Source organism: Pseudoliparis swirei, chromosome 11 (assembly GCF_029220125.1).
Source record: "Pseudoliparis swirei isolate HS2019 ecotype Mariana Trench chromosome 11, NWPU_hadal_v1, whole genome shotgun sequence".
Lineage (NCBI taxonomy): Eukaryota > Metazoa > Chordata > Actinopteri > Perciformes > Liparidae > Pseudoliparis > Pseudoliparis swirei.
In genome coordinates, this window is record NC_079398.1 from 10,053,510 (window position 1) to 10,079,266 (window position 25,757).

Consider the following 25,757-nt stretch of genomic DNA (forward strand, 5'->3'; position numbering starts at 1 on the left):
ATTCACGAGACAACAACGTGGTCGGTGGTTTCGCGGCTGTGAACAGACGGCGCCCCAGATGTTCAGTCCCTGTGAGCCTCCCTGTCCCATTAGTCATGTTAGCTCAGAGATAAAAGGAATAGTGTCGAAATAAACACACCATGTAAAAAAATCTGCACCTTTTTAAAGTAAACTAATTATTACGTTATATCAATTTGTCAATTCGTGCAAAAATTGAAGTGTGAAAAGTTGGTTACTTTGGACAGCCAGGTAACCGTTTCATTATCAACATCCATATATCTCTTTATGTATTCATATTGAGTAAACAAACCCTCAGAACGAAGGTGAATTTCAAACTTTTACTCTAAATTTTTAGTGAGAAGATTCACACGATCAAAGTTTTACTTCCTGGATTGTTCTAAACTGCATCTCACAGTCTTGACTCGGTTGTCATGGCGATAGCTATGAGCAAACTTTCGTCGCTAGTAAGTTAAAGAAAGAGTTTTTAGTATTGTATTGATATTTCATTAGAAATCAGAGGAGAGTTGGTGGGTATCTGCCACGGCCGATCGAATGGAAGTAGTATATAGGGGACATGTATGCGCGTATACGTACGTGCACGCGCGCAACCTCACATGCACTCTCACGCACGCATATATATGTCCCCTTATTATGCATATTTTTATGGAAAAAAATAAAAAAATTAAATAAAAATTTAAATATATTATTTAAAATATAAAATATGATGACAAATTAAAAATCTACAAAAGAAAATAATTCCCTATAGATAGGAGCTATTGTTTGTACCATTTAAACATTTATAAAACCCTTCCCTGTGTCTTTAATAATACATAGTGTTTAGCAACGTGTTGAAATGACTAAGGGGGTGTGTCACACATGCACTAATGTAACTCTGACAGCATACAGGCACGAGCGGTAGGGGGGCGGGAAGCTAAGGTATGGGGGCGTGTTTGGTGGGGAAAAAAAAAAAAAAGGTGTGTCCTAGAGGAGTAGGGAACGATGTTATTGGTTGCATACTACTTATGAATAAGGGGGAGGGAGGGAGGGAGGGAGGGAGGGACTTATACCGGTATGCATATATATAGAGAGGGGTTTGGGGTAAGAGGGCAGTCTCCAACAGCCTGGTCACTTGTGTGTACTTAGTAGTTGGCTCCTATTACTATTGTTACAGCTATTGCTAACTGCTAACTCTCCTGCTGCTGCTGCTGCTACTGTTTGTGGGAGTGTGTTGGATATCTGCCAGGATTATTTTTCGTCTTTTTTATTTTAATTTTGATCTATCTCTTTTTGATTTTGATTTTATTGTTTGTTTTATTTTTGAGCTATCTACATACAGTCATTATGTCTGACATCGACAACGACAACACCATCAACAACGATACCATCAACAACGATAAAGACAACCCTGCTGGTTCTATAGGTACGTTGGGGTCCTGTAATCCTAATAATATAGATAAGCCAGCAGGTGTCGCTGCAGCCGTGTATACAGATGTGGATACAGTCATACAGGGGCGGCGACTCTGATGATGGTCCCCGTGGTTGCTGAGCACCTAGGGGTCTATGGGTATGTTTACAAGGTTACCTATGCTAACGGTACTGTAGGGCTAATGAGTACACATATGGGGCGTACCAGATCCCAGGACTACGAAGGGCATGTTATTGTCTGTTAGTGACTGGAGACAGTGTCGTTCAGTAATCGGTGGGTCATTTGAGCCGGATAATCCGTCTGATAGTATGACCACAGCCCACTGGTATAGTGAAACAGGGCTCAAATATACCATATAGATACAGGACCCTCCCGATCACCGCTAGGGTTTCTATTGGTTAGCAGTTGTCTGAACCGTGAATACACGTTGGTGTGTAGAGGTATGACGGGTTATGGTCAGACAACCCACCAGTTCAATAGTAGCGAGTATGATAAGTGGTTTCAGACCACATTCTTTGTTCAATGGTGTGATTGGCAGGCCATGCAGGGTCTGTTCAGCCAGGTTGACAACGCTATCAGGGCAGACAGAGTCTATGAGACTTACGGGGCTCTTAGAAAACGTCTTGTCTACGATGATGCGCCAATTGGTATGCAAATTGGGGTGTCTGCTATCATGCGGACACGGAACTGATAAAGTCGACAAGCCCATGTCATCTAAACGGGGGAAATCAAGGTATGTTTCAACATGTGTATGTTTTTATATGTTAATGTGTTTAAAATTTGATGCATAATTGACACAAATGTTTTTTATTTTATTTTCAGGCGCTGAAAACACAGATGCCAACCACTCATGGGCCGATCAAGTGAAGAACCCCCCTCATACTGACAATACGGACACCGAGGTCACATGCACTGTTGACCCGGTTGCATATTTTATGGCCGGGCATGCTATGACCATACAGCATCATCAGGACACGTGGGAGACCGTGGCAACGAACACCCGAGGGCTTGACATCATCGGACCTCCCGACTCCCCTAAAAAAGAACACCCGTGTTTCACAGAATGTGTTAAAACGGGAGTTCTACGTCTGCTGTCTGCTGCCGTCCAGTACTACAAGGAGAAAAAATGTTACGGATGTTATACTGCTCATCCCAGTCAGATCCACCATCCATGCCTGTGGCCTATACCAGAAGACTTCTACACTGAGCACTATGAGGAGTTGATGTATACCTTGTGGACCGACGATTTCATACCAACAGTGCAAATGTATGTGTCACTCTATGGTATTGAAACAACAGCTGATAGGATCAATGGAGCTGCAGCCATGATATGCCATAATCTGCTTACCGTTGATAATGTGCCCTTAGCGCTTGTAAGCTACGATGACCCCATGCCATCTGAGTATGAGCCCCAGGGTACAATTGGGCCCTCAGGCTTGAGAAACTATGTGATAGGTGGCTAAAGTCTGTACATCGCCACCCTATAACCGTTGAGTATGCTATTGTTTCTTCTTATGGTATCAAACATGTGTTGTTTATGTGTGGATGCAATAAAACAGCTTGTTACAGTTACTGCCGTGATCATTTCTAACAAACCTTTATCATGGATAGGACACTACAGACGATTTATTACGATCCAGCTCATCCGGGGCTTAGGTAGTGTAGCAAAACTTCAGAATGCCGTCAGAGAGCAAACAGGTATTATGCCACAATTATCCAAGGTCAACAATTTTTTATTAGAACAAGATGTTTATACCCTCCATGCCAAAGCAGCTATAAACTTCCCTAGGAATAGAGTACTGGTTAGGGTATAGACCAACAGTTTCAGGCCGATCTTGTAGATATGATCGAATATTCAGAGGAAAACGATAATGTACGATACCTATTGATGTGTATAGATGTCTTTTCTAAATATGCCTGGGTGAGATGTCTATCTAACAAATCAGCTGCTTCTGTGACAAATGCATTTAAAGACGTTTTGAACGAGGGTCGCGTCCCTGTGAAGTTGCAGACAGATGAGGGGACAGAATTTTATAACAAAAAATTTCAACAGTTAATGGATCAGTATAAAATCAAGCATTTTTCAACATCAAACGAGACAAAGGCTAGCATCATAGAGCGTTTTAACAGAACCTTCAAGACACGCATGTGGAGGTATTTAACGTCTGTTAACTCACGCAGATATGTAGAGGTGGTTCAGGATCTTGTTAATGCCTATAATAACTCTCATCATAGGTCTATAAATATGACACCAAGCACTGTAGATAAAAACAATGAAAAAATAGTATTCATGCATCTGTATAAGTTGAAGCCTCAGAAACCCTGGTTTTTAAATTTAGCAAGGAGACAACGTAAGAATCTCAAAACTCCGTGGGGTGTTTAGGAAAGGTTATAAGCAGACGTTCACAGATGAGCATTTCATCATATCAGAGTGTCTATCCAGGATCCGCCTGTTTATAAACTAAGCGATAGTGCCAACGATCCTGTGAGGGAACCTTTACGAGGAGAACTACACAAGGTCATTATAGGTAAAAACAAGACGTTTAAAATAGAAAGCGTATTGACCAGAAAAAAACATCATGGTAAAAATATGGTGTTTGTAAAATGGCTAGGGTGGCCCCAGAAGTTTAACACATGGATCCCTGAAAAAGACATGGTGCCTGTATAGAAAAGGGTAGGGCCCATCGTTCAAAAGGTCACACACTTGAGCACCATTCATCAGACAACATCGGTACAGTATAGCTATGGATAAGAATGGTTTCTATGTTACACTTCCTAGTAACGCTTCCCTCCTGGTATATCCGAATAATAAGATATGGAATTACAGAACCAAATTAGCAAAAACTATAGTCTTGAGAGAGCCACACGAGGTCGGACTGATTGAGATTCAATATCCCAAAATGTGGAACAGCTTCAACGATAGCGACGCCAGTATTCAAATATCCTACGATATAACAACGGGGGACCGGGCTTCTATCGTCATGACGGTGGGCTATTATGGGTCTATAGAGGAGCTGGTTTACGAGTTTAACGTCCGAATCCGTGCTTTAACCAAAAAGCCTTACAAGGAATACATGTACTATGATAGCTTTAAAAATAGGGTCTACATCAGCGGCCTGGCAAATAGGGACATTGTCATAAATGGCCGTTTGGCTGAGATTCTAGGCTTCGTTCCTAGCACGGTTTTTCCCACAGCTATGGACCCTCTACACCGAAATTACGCCCCACATGCTGCCGATATTCATGGGGGCTGTTATAACATATATGTATATAGCGATATTGTAGACTATCAACTGGTTGGCGATAGCCATGTACCACTCCTGAGATGTATAAATGTGTCTGACGAGGTGCGACGTATACCCACTCTAACTTTTGACAAGCCACACTACACGTCGCTCTCCAAAACGGTGTTTGATGACATTGAGTTAGCTTTAAAAGACGACCAGAACAGATATATACCTTTTTTATACGGTAAAGTGATTGTAAAGCTACATTTTAGACCCATAAAACAGTATTTCTAAAACTATTGAATGATGGGTCGAACCCCCTACGTTCGAGACGATGGCCGTTATATGACATACTACATGAATCAGGCTGGTGGCGACCTACAGGGTTTTATAGGTGCTAGTACCCAGTATGGAAACGGATTGGGAGGTATGTTTCGAAGTCTTTTCAGAATGGCCATACCTCTTTTAAAAAGAGGATTTAACATTGCTAAACCACACCTAAGGACAGCGGCTTCTAATATCATGGGTGATGTTGTCTCGAAAATTACTAAACATAACATGGATAAGCAGGAGGGGCATGGCATGTTAGTGCATATGAAGCGCCCACTGAAACGACCACCAGTGAATAGGGGGCGTTCCCGTACCACAAATAAAAGACGTAAAACAGGCGGTAGAACCAAGAAACCTGTCAAAAAGAAAACAGCAGCCAAACGAAGCAGATCACAGGGAAAACGTGCTCACTTCACTGCTAAAGACATCTTTTAAAAAGAAAACGAGAAGAAGAAAAAAAGAAAAGAAAAAACAACAAGACCTAAATTAAGAAACTAAGAAGCTATGTCTCTTATACATAAACAATCTGCAGAATGTGTCAAGACAGAGCTGGATCTGTTTACGGTTCCTTACACTCAAACATCCCTCGAGAAATCTACATTTTAGAAATTCCTCCAGTGTCTGCAATAACGGAGACGGACCCTTGGAGTTCTACAGCTCGTCGAGGGCACAAGATTATCTTGATTTGAATGATTCATATCTGGCTTTGAGGGTGAAGATTACGAATCCTGACGGGTCTGATTTACCCGCTGCCGCAGATGTAGGATTCATAAACTACCCAGGATGCACCTTATTTTCCCAAGTAGACATCATGCTGGGTGATAGACTCATATCACAATCATCAAATACTTACCCCTACAGAGGAATAATAGAATGTCTGCTCAACTACAGCAAAGACACTCTGGATACACAATTCAGCACCGGATTATTTTGCAAGGACACAGGCTCACATATGAATGTGACCACCATACAGGGTGCTAACACAGGGTTATTGGAGCGTGGAAGCTACACGGGGGCTAGCCGGACGGTTGAGCTAATAGCACCGATACATTCTGATCTGTTTTTTCAAGAGAAGTTGTTGCTTAACGGCGTCGATATTTCTCTGAAATTCATACGATCAAAAGATGCATTTGCCCTAATGACAGCAGCGGATACGCTGTACAGAGTTAAGATTGTATCAGCCAGTATTTTTGTGAAAAAGGTTACTGTGGCACCTCCTGTCAGATTGGCTCATAGCCGCGCCCTACAGCACACAAATGCTAAATATGCTCTTGACAGAGTCGCTTTAAAAACTTTTTCCATACCAGCGGGGACAAGAGTATGCAATCAGGAGAATTTATACATGGGTCAACTCCTAAATTCATGGTATTATGCTTTGTGGACAATGAAGGATACACAGGTAGCTACACAAGAAACCCTTTTAATTTTGAACACTATGATTTAGAGTATTTGAGCATCTCTGCAGACGGACAGTCACACCCATCAAGACCATTCCAGCCCTCATTCCAATACGGTCTCTACACTAGAGAATATTACCACATGATTCAAACTACAGGGAGGCATTTAAAGGACAGACCGCTGGCCGTCACCCGCCGTGATTTTGGGAATGGTTACTCAATGTTCTGCATTAATCTGGAGCCTGATGAAGGATGTTCGGGGAATGTGACTCTGATTATAACAGGCAACGTTCGTCTGGAGGCTCGATTCCGTGTACCTCTGCCTAGAACAGTGACGTTGATATGTTATTCAGTGTTTGACTCTGTACTTGAGATATCAAACCAGCGCCAGGTATTGATGGATGCATATTGAGGGGTACCTGTTGAAATACGATGAATACCATAGAGTTGACTAGTATAGTCAGAAAATGCATGATTAATGGAACACGTTTGTGGGGTCCTGGCCTGTGATCAATTACCTCAGGCAGAATTATACACGTACCCTGCAATGATGATTGTAAACACCCACGTCTGACAAACCTGGAGAGCATTGGTTGGCAATTTATATCACAAAACACAAACACGGTTACTTTTTCGATAGCTTTGGGCATGCCCCCGACTATGTGGGGTTCCCCAGAGAAATAAAAGAGTTCCTCAATGAAACATGTGAGCACATATCTTATTCGAGAAAACAGGTGCAGAACCATCTAGCCACTACTTGTGGGCAGCATTGTGTGTTTTTTCTGTGTCATATACAAAAAGGCTGGTCTTATTCTAAAGTGTTGGCCCTTTACGGTAACAATTTGTTTATTAATGATGCGGGTGTTACTCGTTTCGTTAACAAAAGACACTCTACAGATTGTTGTGGCGATTATTTTCCCTGTGTGCAGTGGTCGAACATCATGTAATGTATTATCAGATACATTATAAATAAAACATGTGACACCCTGTTATTGCTTAGCCTTTTATTCAGAGTATATGTAATGTATTATCAGATACTTTATAAATAAAACATGTGACACCCAGTTATTGCTTAGCCTTTTATTCAGAGTATATGATATGTACAATTAATACGGGTAATGATAAAACAATGAGGTAGAGTAGTTAAAACAAAAACAATTAATACATGTAATAAAACAACGAGGTAGATCGGTCAAAATAAAAATAGAGCAATACATACACTCATGGATATACACACACATACATACATGCATATATATATATTATAAAAAGACAGGTACAAGTTGTTATACACTGGTAAAAGCTTAAAAGTCACCCAAGGCTTAACAGGTCGGCGTGATCTACCCTTTGAGGTCTTGGGGTCTTAAAAGGTGTCATATTCATCAACACTACGTTTATGGGATGTATGTGCTGTGTCCTCATCTGTACTAAAGTTATTTGGGTCATTCATCTTATTTTTGGCTACAATCTGGCGGACCACAGGATTGGGTATAGCCGACAATGGTACATTTAAATCGGCGAGTGTTTTTAAAAAAACAGCCCATCCCTTTGGTCTAGAGCTGTCTAAGACGTTATGGGTAGCTGTGACACCTCTCACCAAATCATGCAGGTGTGATCCATGAATAATTTGTTTATTAATGATAAGCTCCCCCCTCTCGTTCCACGACACATCGTTTGAGCTGTTTAACGTATCCAGAATACATTCAGCATGTTTTTTGCTTTTTTTAGGCAAATGTTTTATAACACTCCCCAGAACAAGATCCTTTTAGGCACCATGTCGTAAGTACCGATTCCTCTTTTGATGCTGTGGGGTTAGCACCAGCATGATTCTCTCAGGCGGCAGCGACAGAGTCAAGACGCTCTTCTCGCTCACCTTGTCTCACAAAATTCAAGTATCTTTGTAAAATACCGCATATTTTTAGCTTTTTCATATACGTCCGTGTCCGCGTTTTCTAACACCTCGCTCATGGTTCTATCAAGGTCGTTTTCCACAGACTGTCTTATAGATCCTTGTCGCTGGTCAGGCATAGTGTGCTTTAGAGCGTCCAATTGTTGCTGCGGCACCAGAAACATTTTCTGCGTATGATCCATCTACTTTGCACTCACTGACCACCTCTGATAAGATTAATTATAAAAGGAATAGCCGCCAACAGAGAGAATAAAAAACCACCTGTCTGATTGAGTTTCTTCTTCTTACTAGTGAGTGAACCCTTCTTTGATGCCACCAGTCTAATAAGCTTCTTCTTCTTCTTTAAGAGTTTGTACTGCTTGTCAGTCAAGGGGATATTACCGCTCAAAACATTTAGTGCAATCTCACACAGAGACTTGACAAAATCAGCTCCGCATTACACACAATGACTCTCCGCACCTTAGAGACGATTTATATATCAACTCTAACAGAGCAATATTCCTTTGCATACAGAGACATTATCTCTTGTGCTTCTTAGCCATGTACACCACGGGGTGGTCTGACAACACAGATGTTCTGAGTCTTAAGTGTTCCGGTGTCATGGCTTTATAGTCTATGAGTAAATAACCAAAGGGTAGATGTGTCGCATCATTAAATGACTCTAAAAAATGTTGCGTGTTACCAGGAAACATTTGTCGTGCCAGTAACATAATCTGACATTTATCCCTAAGATTCTTAAACAAAATGAGGTAGTTTGTGTTTAAACTAATAGTACGACTAGCCTTTCCTGAATGAATACATTTTGCACTAAATATATACAGCTTAGGTTTCTGTGATGTACATATTTAGTAAAAACATTTGAACTTCTAGGCTGTTACAGGCATCATTCATTACATCGTCTATGATTAGTAGATTGTTTTGGGTTACGGGTAACAAGTCATCATCACACAGAGATTCGGGTAATCCGTTTACAAAAGTGATCTTGCGTATCTTCAGTAACTGGTCGTAGAGAGGCTGCCAACACGAATATATGTATACCACATTGTCAAAACGCTGCGAAATAACCCTATCTGCGTTGGCAATAATATCCTTGACAAAAAATGTCTTTCCACAGTTTGAAGGACCGCTGACTACCAGACTGAAGGGATGTTGAAAACAGCGTCAAAACCCAGGGTTATATCAGTAGCCATAGGGGCGTGGTGTAATCCGGCATTACTCTCCGCTTGTTGTATACAACTCGCACTTTCTTGAAAACTGTCTCATTTCGCAGATGAAAGTGCCTCTTATCCCGCTTGATGGTGTCAGTGGCAGTCATTAGGGTGGAGCTGGAGCTTGCTGATTGGCTACAAAAGCGTGTACCATACCTATTAAAGAAGCCGGTGTGACAACCGCAGCGTTTTGTGCCGTCAAAGACACGCCTTTGCATTTCACAGTGGTCTTGCCCTGTTTCGTTGTGTATGCATAACACTTGGGACCCCCCGAGACAAACTCTGTGATGTAATCCTCCTCAGGGGAGCCACACACGTCACCACTGTTGAGTTCATCGGTTAGATCTCCGAGATAGGGCCCCAGCGGTGGTACAAGGTCGCCAGCCCCCGATGTGAACACAATGCTGTCTGTGTCACAGTACAACACTCTCTCCTGTAGGGTGTCTAACACATCGTACAGCATCAGTCTAGCATGGGCTGTTGTCATAGCACCTATAAAGACATTTACATCTTTAATGCGAGAACCCCGACTGTCGGCATGTCGCCACTGCACCAACGCCACATCGTCCGATATGAAACAGAACTGACGGACGTCAAACTGGTCGCTGAACATCAGTTGGGTGAATCGTGTCGGATCGGTGATCAGTTCACAGGACGGCATGTTGTTTCTCATGCTGAAACGTCCCCATAAAGAGTTGAGAAGAAGCTTGTTACAACTCCTCATGGCTTTATTGACACATATTTTGGCTGGATCGAGCTGAATGCCCTCTTTCTCAAAATAGTCCGCCACGTATTTTGCTTTTTCAACATCGGTCTTGACGTGACCAGGATACCCCGATGCCTCCTGCTTGCACTTGAGAAACGTGTTTACATATCCCCTAAACAGGGTGTCTGTCTTGGTGGGAAGTGCCACACTTCATCAATGTGTACTATCAGGTATCCTTTTTCAAGGGCCTTCTGGAGCTCCAATGATACCCATACGCCAGAGAGTTGTCTCTCTACATCACTGTGTGTACATGCTGTAGACTGGTTCAAATCCTCGGCACATGTCCTGCACAAGGGGAACATGAGTTTTCCATGACATCTGTGGGGGAGGACAGGGTGGAACAAGCCTCTTGGGGGGAGTACCACACATTTTACAAACCCAAAATAGTTATCTATAGAATCAAAGTTCTTGAAGATAATCATAGGGTGTCCTACAGGATAAGGCTTGGTACTCTGTACCATGGGATACAGACTTGTAAAGTCGTAGTATCTGATTTTCTCGTCATTTTCAGCACTGACCTTGTGGTACAGTTTCATGGCATTTGTTCGGCCTCCAAAGAGCGCCTCTCGGGGGTTTAGCCGCTCAGGCTTTTTATACGTGGCCATGAATGCCTTCACGGAGGCATTGTGACGTTTTAAGGATGCCCACTCGCACTCCCAAATCACCGTGACACGTACACCATGGTGTCTTTGCAGGCTCTGCACTTTGTCCTTAAAGGCATTGTACATTCTACCATAGGTGACCTTGGTAACAGGGTTCACGTCCCCCTGTACGTGACATTTGACACATCCATGATAGAAACACCCTGCAAACTCGTAGCACATCCGCTCCTCAGCATTATAACCATCAACGTAGAAGGGGTCAAATGCTTGCTCGCCATGATTGAGGGCGTGTTTGATGTCACAGTTGTTTGACAGCGACAGGTACTCGAGCCATTGAATGGAGGCGTCGGAGAATGTTTTGTTCTGAGTTGTGTATGCCCCATCATACGTCAAAGCTACAGTGTCGCGGGGCAGAAACAGTGTCTTGAACACACCCATACAGGCGGAGGCGAGGGTGGTGTAGCTGAAGGGGTCTAACTCTGTACATTGCATGAAACTACTACGATAGGTTGTGCATGCCCTTCTCAATAGTTCAACGTCATTGACGCAGTACCGTGCGATCTCCACTTGGAAGTCAAACGTGCCTCCACAAACTGAGTTGTACCATATCATGAACGTGGCCTTGTCACTGTCGATCATTTCATTGTACCCATAGTCAGACGGTTCAGGATATTTTCCGACATAGTTTTCATGTTCGCGAGTGTTAAACCGATGGGGAAAATGTCCTTTGGCTAGGTCGACAAAGCCTAAGGCTTCAGGAGTCCGCGACAGACGCATGGGCAGAAAACTAAAGGAGTCAATCCACCGTTGTTGATAGGCCTGATCAAACATCAAAATGACACGGCTCCCTCTCATAGTTACACTAGGTGTGATACCTTGCTTGACAAAATACTCTAGGAGTATGTAGTTGTCAAAGCCCGACGCATTGTGTGCTATGAATGTGTAGCCTCTGTACTTTGGCATTCGATAACGCCGGACAAATGCCCCAACACACTTTAAAGTTGTGAAACAAAAGCGGTCCCAGACATCTCCATAGCACACAAAGTTTGCTTCATGTTTCCCTCCGTGAAACCGGGTCTCGAAATCGAACAGTATATAGTTTGTCTGTGCTACTTTCTTCTCAACAGGTTGAATAAAACAGTTGTGCTCTTTGACACTTTCCAGTCGGGGCTCCCCACAGTGTGTACACTTTTGTGCAGCACACGTGTGGGGTTTTTTGGCCAGTCTGTAGAGCGTCCCGCAGTCGTCACAGTGTTTCAAGGTCTTGCAGGGGATATACTTGTGAACCATTTCAGGTTTTTTGTGCTGTTCGAAGCAGAATTTTGAATTACAGAGGCGTTTACAATCACCACATTTCAGCTTTGCCTCGCCACGGGTCCGACACTCTATGTTGAAACACACATTGCATAGCTGTGAGCAATTGTGATACAATATGGTACTGTATGTTTGATAACAATAGTCGCAAATGTATCTCGCCCCGAAAAAACCCTTCTTGTTTTCGATCAGGTAGTAATGATTATTGTGTAGATATAACCATACTGTTTGAGGGTGTGGAGTGTCTTGGGTCTGAAAACATTCGAGACGTTTACAGCCTACCCGGTTGTGAAAGACTATGATCTTTACACCCAAAAGTCTTTCAAATTTACCAACGTCTGTGAGTGTGATAGGATGGTTTATATCAAAACCGGCTGCCTGATGTATCCGTGTAGCGTAGGTCAGTCTATCAACAGCTGAGGTCTGGGGTATTTATAACGTGCTATACACATGGCAAAGCACAGTTGATTGTCCAGGTTACCCGCATGGTAGAGAAATCGTCCTTTTTAGACAGTATTTCGTCATAGGTCACCCTCCCAATTTTAGTCGTTCCCAACACTCCCACTCCTGTTACGGGCTACTGTCACAATCAGGTCCAACGAATCGTCAGATAACGAGTCATCATTGCTTTGCAATACCCTGGATATTAGCTCAAGAAACAAATCCGCATTGTATGCATCATCGGACCGTAATATGGCTTGCACATCGCTGGCCAGCGACGGCCCTCGCAATACGACATTCAAAACACTACCTCTAGGAGCTGTATTCACAGCTTGGTCGATAGCCCCACCCACAGCATCACGAATCATGGCGGGAATCATTTCAATATCCTGAAGCCGTATGTCACGAAAATCAACACGTTGGCGTAGCTCAAAAGCATTAAACAATGGTATATCACGGATAGGTAAACTGCCTGTAACACACCCCCCTGCTGACGCTGTTGTTGTTGCTGATGATGACGAAGGCTGCTCAAGCACACCCCCTCCCTCCTGTGTGCCGTTTGAGGCATTCTGTACGGGTGTAGACCCTCTTTGAACGCACATAGAGTTTGTAGCTTCATCAATCCCTGGGGAGTCGTGTGTCATATCAGGTGGGGTGTCGTGTGTCATATCAGGAGGTGGTTCGACAATGTATAACTGCTCATCTATGGATACAGCACCGTCATCACACAAGGACCCGTCAATCACACAGGCATTAGGGACACCCCTATTCACTATGGTCGGTGTATTGGGTTCGTTTCGAGCTAACCATTCATTCCATTCATTCTCAAGAGATGACAAAGGCTTTATCAGAGTGTCAATCATTCCTCGTCAGGGACACTCCTATTCACAATGGTCGGTGGATTGGGTTCGTTTCGAGCTAACCATTCATTCAAGACATCGTCAAGAGCTGTCAAAGGATTTATTAGCGTGTCAATCATTCCCTCGTCAGGGACACTCCTATTCACAATGGTCGGTGGATGGGAGTCGTGTCGTGCTAACCATTCATTCCATTCAATCTCAAGAGCTGACAAAGGATTTATTTGTGTGTGTATAGGGCACGCCAGCTCATCATCATCATCAGGTGTATCTGTTAACCTATCAACAGTAAGGTCCTGAGGGCTATAACGATAGACCTTACGTGGTGGCGACATTATGTGAACAAGCAACACAGTTGAAACAAAGAAAAAACTACATTAGATCGTAATAGCGTATTAAATTTTTTTAAAATGGAGGCAACAAAAACAAACAACAACAACTGTGGCTCCCCCCCTGTGGAGGTGGCTGGTATAACACTGCCGCAGTCTACATCTGTTCAAACATGATTGTGTATTGTGGTTATTAGAGCACGAGTGATTGTGTTGTTGGCATTGCTTCTGAGGACTACCTGTTGCGCAATTCTGACGAGAGTTACACCGAGGGTATTTACCGCATCAATAATGGTTTTATTCTCGACACGGTAGTAGTCAGACAGACCAACCCCAAGGGCACTGATAGCCTCTAAAAGCGTAGTGCTCACGATGGCGATGCTTGATCCTCAGCCCTGTAACGGGCAGATAGGGTGGAGCCTAAGGTATTGAGTGATGTGTTTAGCACACTAAACTCCCTGTGTATGTCGGCCGACAGACCAACACCGAGTGCATTGATGGCCTCTAAAAGTGTAGTGTTAAAGGCGGCCGCGTTTTATCCGCAGACATGTAACGGTCAGATAGGTCGGCTACCAAGTCAATGTGTGATGTGTCTAGCGTACTAATGCACACCTGTATGTCCCCAAGCAAACCTCTCAATTCTGTATGCTGATTATCGACAACACCCCTCCCATCAACCAGTGGCTCTGGACAGAAGCTGGCCAAAAGCTCTAACACTTCGGATGGTATATCACAGGCCTCTAAACATAGATCTGTTGATGTATGAACCATAGGTTGTATCACCATCTGTGGGGACGTTGCGTCAAAACCTGAATTTATCTCAATGTCATCGGCGCAGTAGTCGTAGGGTGTATTGTTGACGTTACAGCTGCTGCTGCTGCTGCTGCTGCTGCTGCTGCTGCTGCTGCCTGTGTGGACTTGGGTAATGGAGGCTTTCACAGATCTGTGGAACAATAACAATAAGTTATTTCATTTTGAAAAAAAATAATTAAAAAAAAAAAAAAAGTCAACAAGTTAATTAAACACACACACCTTTTAATGGCCTTCTTGGGGACGGTTTGAATCAACTGCTTCGTCTGTGTAGCATATGATGTTGTTGGCTCCTGTGAGGCTTTCACGGTTCTGTGGAACAGCAATAATTTATATTATTACATTTTTCATTTTTGAAAAAATAATTTAAAAAAAAAAAACACACCTTTTAATGGCCTTCTTGGGGACGGTTTGAATACACCGCTTCGTCTGTGTAGCAATTGTTCTTGTCGTTGGCTCCCGAGGTGTTTGTGTCTCAGAAGAGCATGTATTATCAATGGTCTGCGTCTCCCTTGATAATGGAATCGCCGCTCTATGGGGGGTGAAATAGCATATATATATATTATATACTGTTTATAAACAAATATGACATGTCATTATGTCTACCCATAACAGACCTGTTATGTATCAGCTTCTTCTGCTTCTTCTTCTTTGGCTGTGGTGATGAGGGTGTATACAACTGAGCACAGCTCAGGGGTTCATCATCTGATGAGGGGATGGCTGATGCTAGGACTGGTCTGCACTGAAAATCCTCTGAGAAAACACATATCTACATCATATATATATATATATATATATATACGGTGGTAATAATACAGGAGCAATATATATATTACCTGATAGCTGTGCACCAATGTCCTGACGGTATGCTACAGGATGTGTCAATATTTTACCACCCACATGTCTCAAAGGGATCTTTACAGCCTCTGAGAAAACACATATCTATATATATATATATATATATATATATATATACGGAGGTAATAATACAGGTTCAATATATTACCTGATAGCTGTGCACCGATGTCCTGACTGTATACAACAGGATGTGTCAATAGTTTAACACAGGCAGATCTCATAGGTGTCTTGAAAGCTGAAGAAATCAAACAAGATAATACCACTTTTTTATTTTTTATTTTATTTTTGCACCATACCACACTATATTAACGTATGGATAATTAGGCAGCCATCATGTAATTAAACCAAATACTCACTGACATCCCCGGTAATACAAGCTATGGCCGCATCTAGTTCTGATGCAGCGTCATTGACCGGTGGGGCGGAGTCAAACGGCGTTGGTGCGCATGTCTTTACGCCTGGAGGAGGACGCCACGTTTCAGCCTGTCTACAAACACGATAAATCATACATATAGTCCGTGACAAAAACACTATTAGCCCATATCATCATTACTATAATTATTTAATACTCACTACCGGAACATACAGCAGCTGATGGAGGCATATTTTCGGTGTTACCAATATTTATATTATCCATGATCTGCTAATTAATAAAAACACAGCGTCAGTGTATGTTTTATACTAAAAGAGTGATTGAATATATATATTTATATAAAGATGAATTACAATCGAAATATTATACAACAGTATAGTGACCACGTGTCTCCTTGTAGTCCATGGGACTATCTGTACGGTAGCTAGCGGGCACACACACACATCCCAGGCCGTGCGGTACCCTCACGAACAAGACCACTAGACTATTATACAGTAGCACCGGGGCTAACGACCATAGACTGTAGCGCCCCTCAATGCGGAAGACGCCACTATTCCAATGGAAACATTATACAACCGCATCGGGACCACATGTGACCATATAGCATCGGAGTGGCTCGGGACCACGTGTGACCATATAGCATCGGAGTGACTAACGGACCGGAGGTTAACGGTACTAGACTGCCGTGCACGGCACAGGACCCACAGATATATTATACACCATCAGTGGGGGCTGAGCTATGTCATATAGAGCCGGAGGGGCTAACGGTCCGGTGTATAACGGTTCTAGACTGAGCCCCGGACATTCAACCGACGCCATGCGGCACCCTCGCTATCCTGTACACAACCCTATTATAATAGATATATTATACAACATTTTATCAAACATAACATCACTTACCTTTTTTTTAAATTTTTTTTTTTTGGAGAAAAATTATTCTCAAGGAATGGTCTGCTCCAACGGGTATAGCGACGTGCTTAGCAGGCAGATAACTGTAGACTGTTAATGCTTGAGCTGTCCTTGAGGTACATTTTAATGAACACACCTCCATCCCTCCCTTCATCCCTCCCCCTTATTCATAAGTAGTATGCACCCAATAACATCGTTCCCTACTCCTCTAGGACACACCTTTTTTTTTTTTTTTCCCCACCAAACACGCCCCATACCTTAGCTTCCTGCCCCTACCGCTCGTGCCTGTATGCTGTCAGAGTTACATTAGTGCATGTGTGACACACCCCCTTAGTCATTTCAACACGTTGCTAAACACTATGTATTATTAAAGACACAGGGAAGGGTTTTATAAATGTTTAAATGGTACAAACAATAGCTCCTATCTATAGGGAATTATTTTCTTTTGTAGATTTTTAATTTGTCATCATATTTTATATTTTAAATAATATATTTAAATTTTTATTTAATTTTTTTATTTTTTTCCATAAAAATATGCATAATAAGGGGACATATATATGCGTGCGTGAGAGTGCATGTGAGGTTGCGCGCGTGCACGTACGTATACGCGCATACATGTCCCCTATATACTACTAATGGAGCTGCAGCTACTAATCATATTGAGAATGGATTTTAACGGCTGATCCGTGAAAATAGCCCCAAATTTTCATTTTCCGTTTTGTGTTGAGAGCTGCTGCAAGTGTCGCTGCTCGTCTCACCTTCTACCGGCTGCACATGGGGGAATTTAAAATCAGTGTGTGTAACCCTTCAAGCTGCTGGAGTACAGGACCAGGGGGAGTGCAGCTTTGGGTGTTTCTGACATTCCCGCTCGCCTCGGGCCGCCGAGCACGACAATTTATTACTTTTGAAACGAATGCTCGTCTATTGAACGGCTTCAAAGCAGCGAGGCGCGCTGGAAGACAATTTCCCATATACGTGGCGGATTCCTTTATCGCGAAAAAAAATTGCCCGTCGCACCGGAGTTTATTGTGAGTTTATTTCTGAGTTTATTGTGAGTTTATTTCTGAGTTTATTGTGAGTTTATTGTGAGTTTATTGTGAGTTTATTTCTGAGTTTATTGTGAGCTTGCATCCCATCAAAAACTACGAGGCTCTTACCTAGAGGCAGTTTGAGAAATGATGGAACTTCTCGCAGGTAGCGAACGGTGATGGTGACCTCATCGCCTGCGGTGCGCAGGAGGTGAACCTGGAGAGAGAGAGAAAGAGAGAGAGATAGACGGATTGAGATGAGACGGATAGCAAGGGAGAGAGAGAGGGAGAGAGAGAGAGACACGGATTGAGATGGACACAGATAGCAAAGGAGAGAGAGGGGGAGAGAGGGAGAGAAAGAGAGAGATAGAGGGAGAGATGGATTGAGATGAAGAAGGATAGCAAGGGAGAGAGAGAGAGATGGAGAGACAGGGAGAGATGGATTGAGATGGAGACGCATAGCAAGAGAGACAGAGAGAGAGAGACGGATTGAGATGGAGACGTATAGCAAGGGAGAGAGAGAGAGAGAGAGAGGGAGAGACGGATTGAGATGGAGACGGATGGCAAGGGAGAGAGAGAAAGAGAGAGAGGGAGAGACGGATTGAGATGGAGACGGATGGCAAGGGAGAGAGAGAGAGATAGAGAGAGAGAGAGGGAGAGACGGATTGAGATGGAGACGGATGGCAAGGGAGAGAGAGAGAGAGGGAGAGACGGATTGAGATGGAGACGGATGGCAAGGGAGAGAGAGAGAGAGAGAGAATGATTATGAGCGACGCAGCAAGATAATAATGTAATCTCTAAAATGAAACGAGCCACATTGGTATCAAGACGCCGGCGTGGCTTCACTTAAACTCATCACGGCAAAAGTGACGGATGACACCAAAATATAATTGCTCTCCAGAATGTGTGATTATTTGATTATTTGATGTCTTAGTGGTGTAAAATATGTCCTCAAAGATGTAGAGTCCGAGAGGCGGTCAGATAAGCTTAGGATGAGAGGATGAAAATGTCTCTATCATGCAAAAAGAGAGAAAATAAAAAGGCGCAAATGAGAAAGTGAAGAAACCTTCAGGAGAGCAACAGAGGAGGATCCCTCTCCAGGATGGACAGAAGAATAGATGTCATGTGACCAGATGAACAATAGATGTCATGTGACCAGATGAACAATAGATGTCATGTGACCAGATGAACAATAGATGTCATGTGACCAGATGAACAGCGTTACAGAGTTACAACACATTCAATGAATATGACAGAATGTATGAATAATTAGTAGTAGGCATGGACCACGATCCAGACCTCCACACTCCATGAGACAGAAGGAGGTAGAGAGGGGGTGCATCAGTAGAGCCATGGCAGGAGGCGGGCCATCAGAGTCATTAGGCATGGCCCTTGAGGCGACGGTGACGAGAAGACGTGGAAAGAGTGCGCGTGGAGAGAGGGGGGCTGCCGGCACAGAGTTGAGGGATTGTTTGACGAAGAGAGGAGCTCAGTTTGAAAGAGGGAACAAAAATGATTACAAAAAGAAATGCTGCCAAATATTAGCACCCTCAAGCACAGCTTTTTATATCGATTTCTTTTTCAATTCCTGCAATTTTCCAGTCGAAAAACAGCCTCTTGTCAACAAGCCACTTGGGATTGAGGCTTGTTGGTTGTTGAATCTGGCTGAAAGGTGGAGAAGCAATGGATGGATGGATGGACGGAGCGGTGTGTCGGCGTTAATCACAAATGTACTCACAACTTCCTCGTGTGTGCAGGGCTCCACATTTATGCCATTGACCTAAAGAATCCCACAGAGAGGGAAAAAGCACATGAGGAATTATGCACTGGAGAAATGGTTTGATTACGCAACTCTATGCTTGTTTGCTGCAGTGCCAGGCACCAGAGGGGCAGCATGTGATTGGCAACCCCTGATGCAACCACCCGTCCCCACAACGTTCCAGTAAACTGCATAATATTTCTGGATGCCGCCTCCGGGCCAATGTCGCGGTTGACTTACACTTTGTCCAAACACCTTCTATTACCTTGTTTTCATACATGCCTGCTGCCTCGACTGCTCACTCTGCTCGCCAGTGATAACACTGAGTGCTTCTGCGACCCTCAACTACTCCCCGGTACACGCACTGCTACGAACGTCTTGACCCCACCGCAAACACACACAATAACCACAAAGACACGGACATCATTTCCAAAGAGACGTGCAAAGACCAACAACAACCACGACACGATGCAACACGCCCACTAAGATGCACTAAATTACCACAAATGCACATCGACTTCAAAATGACGCAACATGCCGACAAAGAGATGCAAAACGACCACAGAACACTCACACTGACTATTATGTCTCTTAACCTGTTCATGGCGGCCATATTGGAATATTAAGTGTATTATCGCTCCTCTTCTATGCTTACCCCCCCTCCTGATTCCCTCCGCCCCCCATGGCTTACGGGTATGCAAATAGATGCAATATTCAGCAGTGTGACAATTCAAAGTCATTGCAAAATAAATATGACCCACTTGATCTAAAAGGTGGAAGCGGTGGCAATTCAATTTATAATATCATTGCTACTAACTTCCAATATGAGTATTAATATTGCTTGGCTGTCTGATGAGGGTTTTCTAGAGAAACAGCTCGCCAAATAAACCCGCCAGACAGATTCAAATCAACCTTTTAAAAGATTAAAATTAAAAGCGTCATTATATACCAGACACTTGTTTAGAGCATAATAGACCGTTCGATTAATCCGGCACAGAATTAAAGAATTAGTTTGACCACAAATTGCTCTCTTAAAAAAAAAAGCAAAGACACATGACAAGAATCATTTGAATAACATCAAGCTTTATAAATAGCCCCCCCACACTTGGTAAATGAAATTACACTCTGTCGAAAAACAGAAGGGGGTTGAAATTGAGATGCAACCAGTCGTCGCTCTCGGCGGTGACCCGAGGCAAAGGAGTCGCGAGCTGATGTACCGACCTGCAGCACGGCGTCCCCGACGAACAGCGTCCCCGTCTGATCGGCTGCAGGGCGTCGGGTGTCGAGTGTCAGAGGTTAATGAAAACATTAGAAAATAATTGCTCATTTCAAACATGGTAATTGTGGTGGAAATAGCAAAGCGGTGTGTCTCTGTCGGACTAATCGCTCTGGCAGCGTCGACTCAGAGAAGAGAACACGGAGAGAGCATGAAATATGAAACTAATCGGGATATGAACTCATTTGCAGAGGCACGGGAGGAAACAATGAGAGGCCTGTTGTGAGAAGATCTGTAAGGCTTCGTAAAAAGAGCCCCCCCCTGGGGATATGAAGATATGAATTTCTTGTATCCCAAAAAAAGGTACTCAGAGGGATGTGTGCAAAAGGGGGGGGGGGTGAAGTAGTAGTAGTAGTAGTATTAGTAGGCTAGTGGTAGTAGTATTAGTAGTAGTAGTAGTAGTTGGGGCGACTATGGCTCAGTGGGTAGCAGGTCCGTCTTTCAATCAGGGGGTTGGAGGTTCAATCCCCGCCCTAGTCGATGTGTCCTTGAGCAAGACACTTAACCCTGAGTTGCTCCCTGTAGCTGCGTCTACAGTGAATGAATGTAACAGTATTGTAAGTCGCTTTGGATAAAAGCGTCAGCCAAAATGACATGTAATGCAATGTAGTAGTAGTAGTGGTAGTAGTAGTAGTAGGAGCAGTAGTTTTTACTGCTCACTTTCCTCACAAATTCCCTTAACTTTTAAGACGCTTTTTATCGGGGAGATTGATATGAAAACTCTCTTTCTTACCCCATCCCTCCCTCTTTCTTGTAAAGAGAGCAACATTTAATGTTTCTATTTTATTTCCTCTCATTTAACCAATTGTTTTTTTCTCTGACTTTCTCGTGGAATACGTCCTCAACCAATACCTAAATACATTATCGACGCACTCCAGTCCATTGTGAATTTAAATGTCACCTGTATAATAACCGGCATCTCTTTCTAAAGCCATTCACATTTCCATAATCAACTAGATTAATGACATTTCACACTGCATCGACCACCAATCAGAATCCACTTTGAGGTAGAGGAATAAAAAAACAGTTTCTTACCTACTTGATCTTTGAAAATCTTTGAAATAACCACCGGCACGTTGTGCTCTGCACCTCCCTGTACAGCAGGAGAGAATAAATGAGGTCGGTTGCTGAGTTTCGCTGATGAAATTCGCTCCATAATCCCTAAACACAGACGCTTACCTTGATGCTTAAGCCCAGCCCGCCAGTCGCCTGTCGTCGCAGTACAACAGTTCTGTGCTTTAGAAAGCGGGAGTTTCTTATTGGCAATAGGATATTGGGAACATTGAGACATTGAAATGTTCTGGAGTCATGCGTCGTGAAGTCGGGAGCCCTCGGCGCACTTACATTTACGGGGGATTCACTTTCACTGGTGCAAACCACGTCCAGCTTCTGTATGGTTAATACCTCTTTGGTCAGTTTCAGGCAGACGTCGTAGGTATTGTTGGTCTCCTCGTTGTACAGCAAAGCAATTCCAGATTTTGTCTGTTGGAATTGAGAAGAGTTATTTACATTTTCTTTTTGCCAAGCAGAGCAATTATGTACACAATGAACATTTTAATCCTCTTTTTTCCTCAACGTGTCACTCGCGCTCCCCGTTCCACTGGTCTACTTTTGCGGTAATTGGTTTTGCCTAACATTGGGCAAAAAGAAGCGTGAACTTTTTGTGTAAAAATGGATTTTTATATCTTTAAGTTAATAAAAAAATTAAAAAATGAGTGGTACACGGACAAAAAAGTCAAGGGAAATTGCACTATGGGGACAAAAAATGACCACAGCTGACTCCATACAGACAGAACAGAGCAGTTTTAGTTGGCCCTTGAATTAAATTCACTATATTCTGACCTTTCACTGCTCTGTTACTCTCTGCCTTACTAACTCATTAATTAGAAATTGCCCACACCCCGATTAGATGTGCTCACCTACCCCTACATCGAGGCGACATAACATGGTCCAAAAGTCTCCTTCTGCATTGAATTTACTGGATATATTTCTTTATTTTGGAGGTTCCATAATTAAAAACCATGCTCTGTGAGTCCACTGGCCTGAATAGGGCGCAGCTCTTTAAGGTGTACTTGACTAAGTTAACTCCTACGGCTCAGAGGTACGGGGGTCTCATTCTGTTGAATGCCTGTTGTCGCCGAGGAGGCAAGGAAAAGATTCAAGGAGATTCCTCAGAAAGGAAAGGAAAAAGCACCCAATGAAGCCCAATTATATTTTGATCTGCCCTCCAAATAGCAAACCTATTCTTTTTATCTTTACTTTTAGTGCATTCGGCAGCTGGCCACACAAGGTACTGTTGCACGCTGTACGCATTTAATTGGGACACTTTGTCAATAACATTGCAACTTGAACTTTGACCTTCTTGCTCTATATCTATTGTGCAAAGGATGGAGGGTCGGAATGGCAACAAAAAAAATCCTACTGGCTCGCACACTGTGAGCGAATGCAGTAGAACATCCTGGTATTTTTGGCATACTTCATTTGAACATACTAAGTATTGGGACATAATCAATCTTCTTCTTTTTTCTGGCATCATAAATAGCCCCAATGAAACAAACCGTATATCATATTTTTTTTTTTAAAGGCTGAACACAGCGGCGAGAGGCTCAATTCCCTCGTGTTCTGAAAACACTATTATTTTGCCGAGCTTCATCAAAATCCTGCCACCGAACTGAATGTGATTGATGGACGGTGTGACACCTAAACAAATGCAAAGGAGGACAGCTCATGTTTGATGGAAAAAAAACAATTGCCACTTTAACTGAAGTGACTTGACTGCAAGTTAGAGAAAAGGTCTAATATGCAACTAGAACTATGACACAGTCCAATACCCAATGGCCTCCACCAGGAAATTAAATTAGCCACCTGTAAATGTTAAGTCTTACTGAAAGTCTATAAGTAAGATGATTTATTCCATATTTCTACTCCACCTGACTCAGAGTTTATATTTCCAAAGCGTTGCTGGGGGATTTCAGACAAAAGCCATTGAGTGGCCTAATTTTGGGCCCTGGCCTCAACGGTTGCTGTAGACTGAAGCTTCACAATAGGTGTGATTTATTGCACTGTGTTTCTCCTGTATGTCCGTTATTATTATGTCGGCTTTCATTTCATACTGTAGCAGGTTCTACTCTGTAGGTAAAGTATCATTCGCCTCCTACGAGCCTGTTGATAAAAGAGAAGTCGCGCGTATCATCTTCACACTTTATCTTATCGATGCTTTACATTTGCTTATCCTATAACGGAGGGATCGATGAAGACTGAAGTTATTTTAAGATCATTTGTGGACATGCATTCTCAAAGCTCATGGATTATTTGATTTTTTTTTTAAATGAAGAAAAAAACAGAAGGCATCATTGACTTTACAAGAGAAGAGGTTATTCTCCCAACTACTCAGAACATGGATAGAAAGTAGTTTATAGAATAGCCAAAGATTGATCTTTTCAGAGACGATGGAGAAGGTGAAATGGGGAGTGAGGTTGACTCTGGGGTGAAGGTTGTGCTCTCCTTGCTGCTGATGAATGGTCTTGACGGACATAACAGGGGTTTCCTGTTCTACAATTCTGTTGTACCCTTTTTCTTCTTAGCATTGGTTGTCGATGCGTCTGGCTTCCTGTGTAGCGAACATGTACATAGTCCTCGTTGGGGGAGGGGGCATTCAACAAGTAATCTGTTAGGGAATGTCTGGGAGCCACGGGAATAGGATTACAAGAAGCGGTAGTCAGATTCAGGAAGAAAAAAAAAGGACTTCACTTGGCAAAACCTTCAAGACGAACTGACCCAGAACAAGGGTCGACACAGACTAAATACTTCGGGGAACGAGACACAGGTGGAAACAATGAGGGCGGGGCTAGCAATCACACAGGAGGAAACAATCAGGAACAGGGCAGACAATCACAGGGACAGGAAGTCCAGGGAAACAGAGGACACGAGAGACAGGCGGCGTTTCTCAATTCAAAGTACACGAGTAAAGACTTGTGTTCTTTTGGAGTCTGGACTTGGGAGTCTGGTCTTGGGAGTCCAGACTCCAGAGGACGGGAGGACGGGAGAACGGAAGGATGGTCTTTCTGCGATTGGAACAGCAGCTGACTTGATGACGTCACCACATCAGCTGTTCTTGCTCCTGAGTTTACTCTAATTATTCACTGTAAATTATTTTTTACAGTCAAATAAACAAAACATCCTAAAATTACATTCCGTGACTCAACAACAGTCGTATTTATAAAAAGTCAACTGTCAGTAGTTTATTTTCTCCTCCGCTACTGTTTCCGGTTGCTGGTGAAATGCATTCTGGGAGAGTACGCACAAGTCTCCTCTGATGCATCCTCCGGAAAGTGGGAGGATCAAGTCACATCCGGGCATTTTGACCGTGCTTTGCCAGAAGCGGACTTTGAATTGGAACATGTACTCGGCAAGAGACTGATGAAGTTTCACGAGTCACGAGGACACAAGTAGAGGAAAGTACGCACAAGTACGCATATTGAGAAACGCCGAGGGACTTCAAAATATGACACACAAACTCCCGATCATGACATAATCTGGATGAATTGAGAATAAAATGGTGGTAAGAATGATATAAATACAACTGTTATAGTAGGTTCAATATGGAGGATGATGATTTATGTCTGTGTTTTTCTGTCCTTGTCTGATTGTTCGTATAGTTGGTCGTTATGCTTTTATGTCATTTTTATTTATTTGTTGTTGTTTTTTGTTGTCTAGTAATGTGTAACTTGTAAAAACTCTAAATAAAACGATTGAAAGAAAGGAAACTCTCTTTTCTAGACGTTATCCTTTCTCTTGTCAACAGGAGATCACGTCGGACGTTCACTCAGGCCATTCCCTTCACAATCTGACATTTTATATCTATCTTGTTATTTGTATATCACATGTCTGTATGACCAGAGTGTGCGTACGTGTAGCCGGAGTCAAATTCCATGTCTG

General features: G+C 43.0%; 1 protein-coding gene and 2 long non-coding RNA genes across 5 annotated transcripts in view; all 3 read right to left on the reverse strand.

The window, feature by feature from the left end:
- Nucleotides 1-22,766, reverse strand: part of LOC130201642 (gamma-2-syntrophin-like) — a 74,084-nt gene extending 51,318 nt beyond the window's left edge. The window contains exons 1-7 of the mRNA XM_056426724.1: nt 22,743-22,766; nt 22,164-22,301; nt 21,999-22,055; nt 21,855-21,912; nt 20,765-20,808; nt 19,523-19,564; nt 17,914-18,001 (exon numbers count right to left, since the gene is read on the reverse strand). Coding sequence (XP_056282699.1) covers nt 17,914-18,001; nt 19,523-19,564; nt 20,765-20,808; nt 21,855-21,912; nt 21,999-22,055; nt 22,164-22,301; nt 22,743-22,766 — 451 coding nt within the window. The remainder of the gene's footprint in view (nt 1-17,913; nt 18,002-19,522; nt 19,565-20,764; nt 20,809-21,854; nt 21,913-21,998; nt 22,056-22,163; nt 22,302-22,742) is intronic.
- On the reverse strand, nt 14,345-15,139 carry LOC130201626 (uncharacterized). Its single transcript, XR_008833224.1, has 3 exons — nt 15,002-15,139; nt 14,839-14,928; nt 14,345-14,749 (listed from the first exon to the last, which is right to left on the reverse strand). It is a non-coding gene; the product is annotated as an uncharacterized LOC130201626 (long non-coding RNA).
- LOC130201625 (uncharacterized) lies at nt 15,277-15,906 on the reverse strand. 3 transcript variants are annotated; one of them, XR_008833222.1, is made up of 4 exons: nt 15,831-15,906; nt 15,623-15,709; nt 15,453-15,485; nt 15,277-15,385 (listed from the first exon to the last, which is right to left on the reverse strand). It is a non-coding gene; the product is annotated as an uncharacterized LOC130201625 (long non-coding RNA). The 3 variants fall into 3 exon arrangements; XR_008833223.1 differs by having other exon boundaries at nt 15,453-15,542; XR_008833221.1 differs by having other exon boundaries at nt 15,306-15,369; nt 15,453-15,542.
- Nucleotides 22,767-25,757: the final 2,991 nt, after the last annotated feature.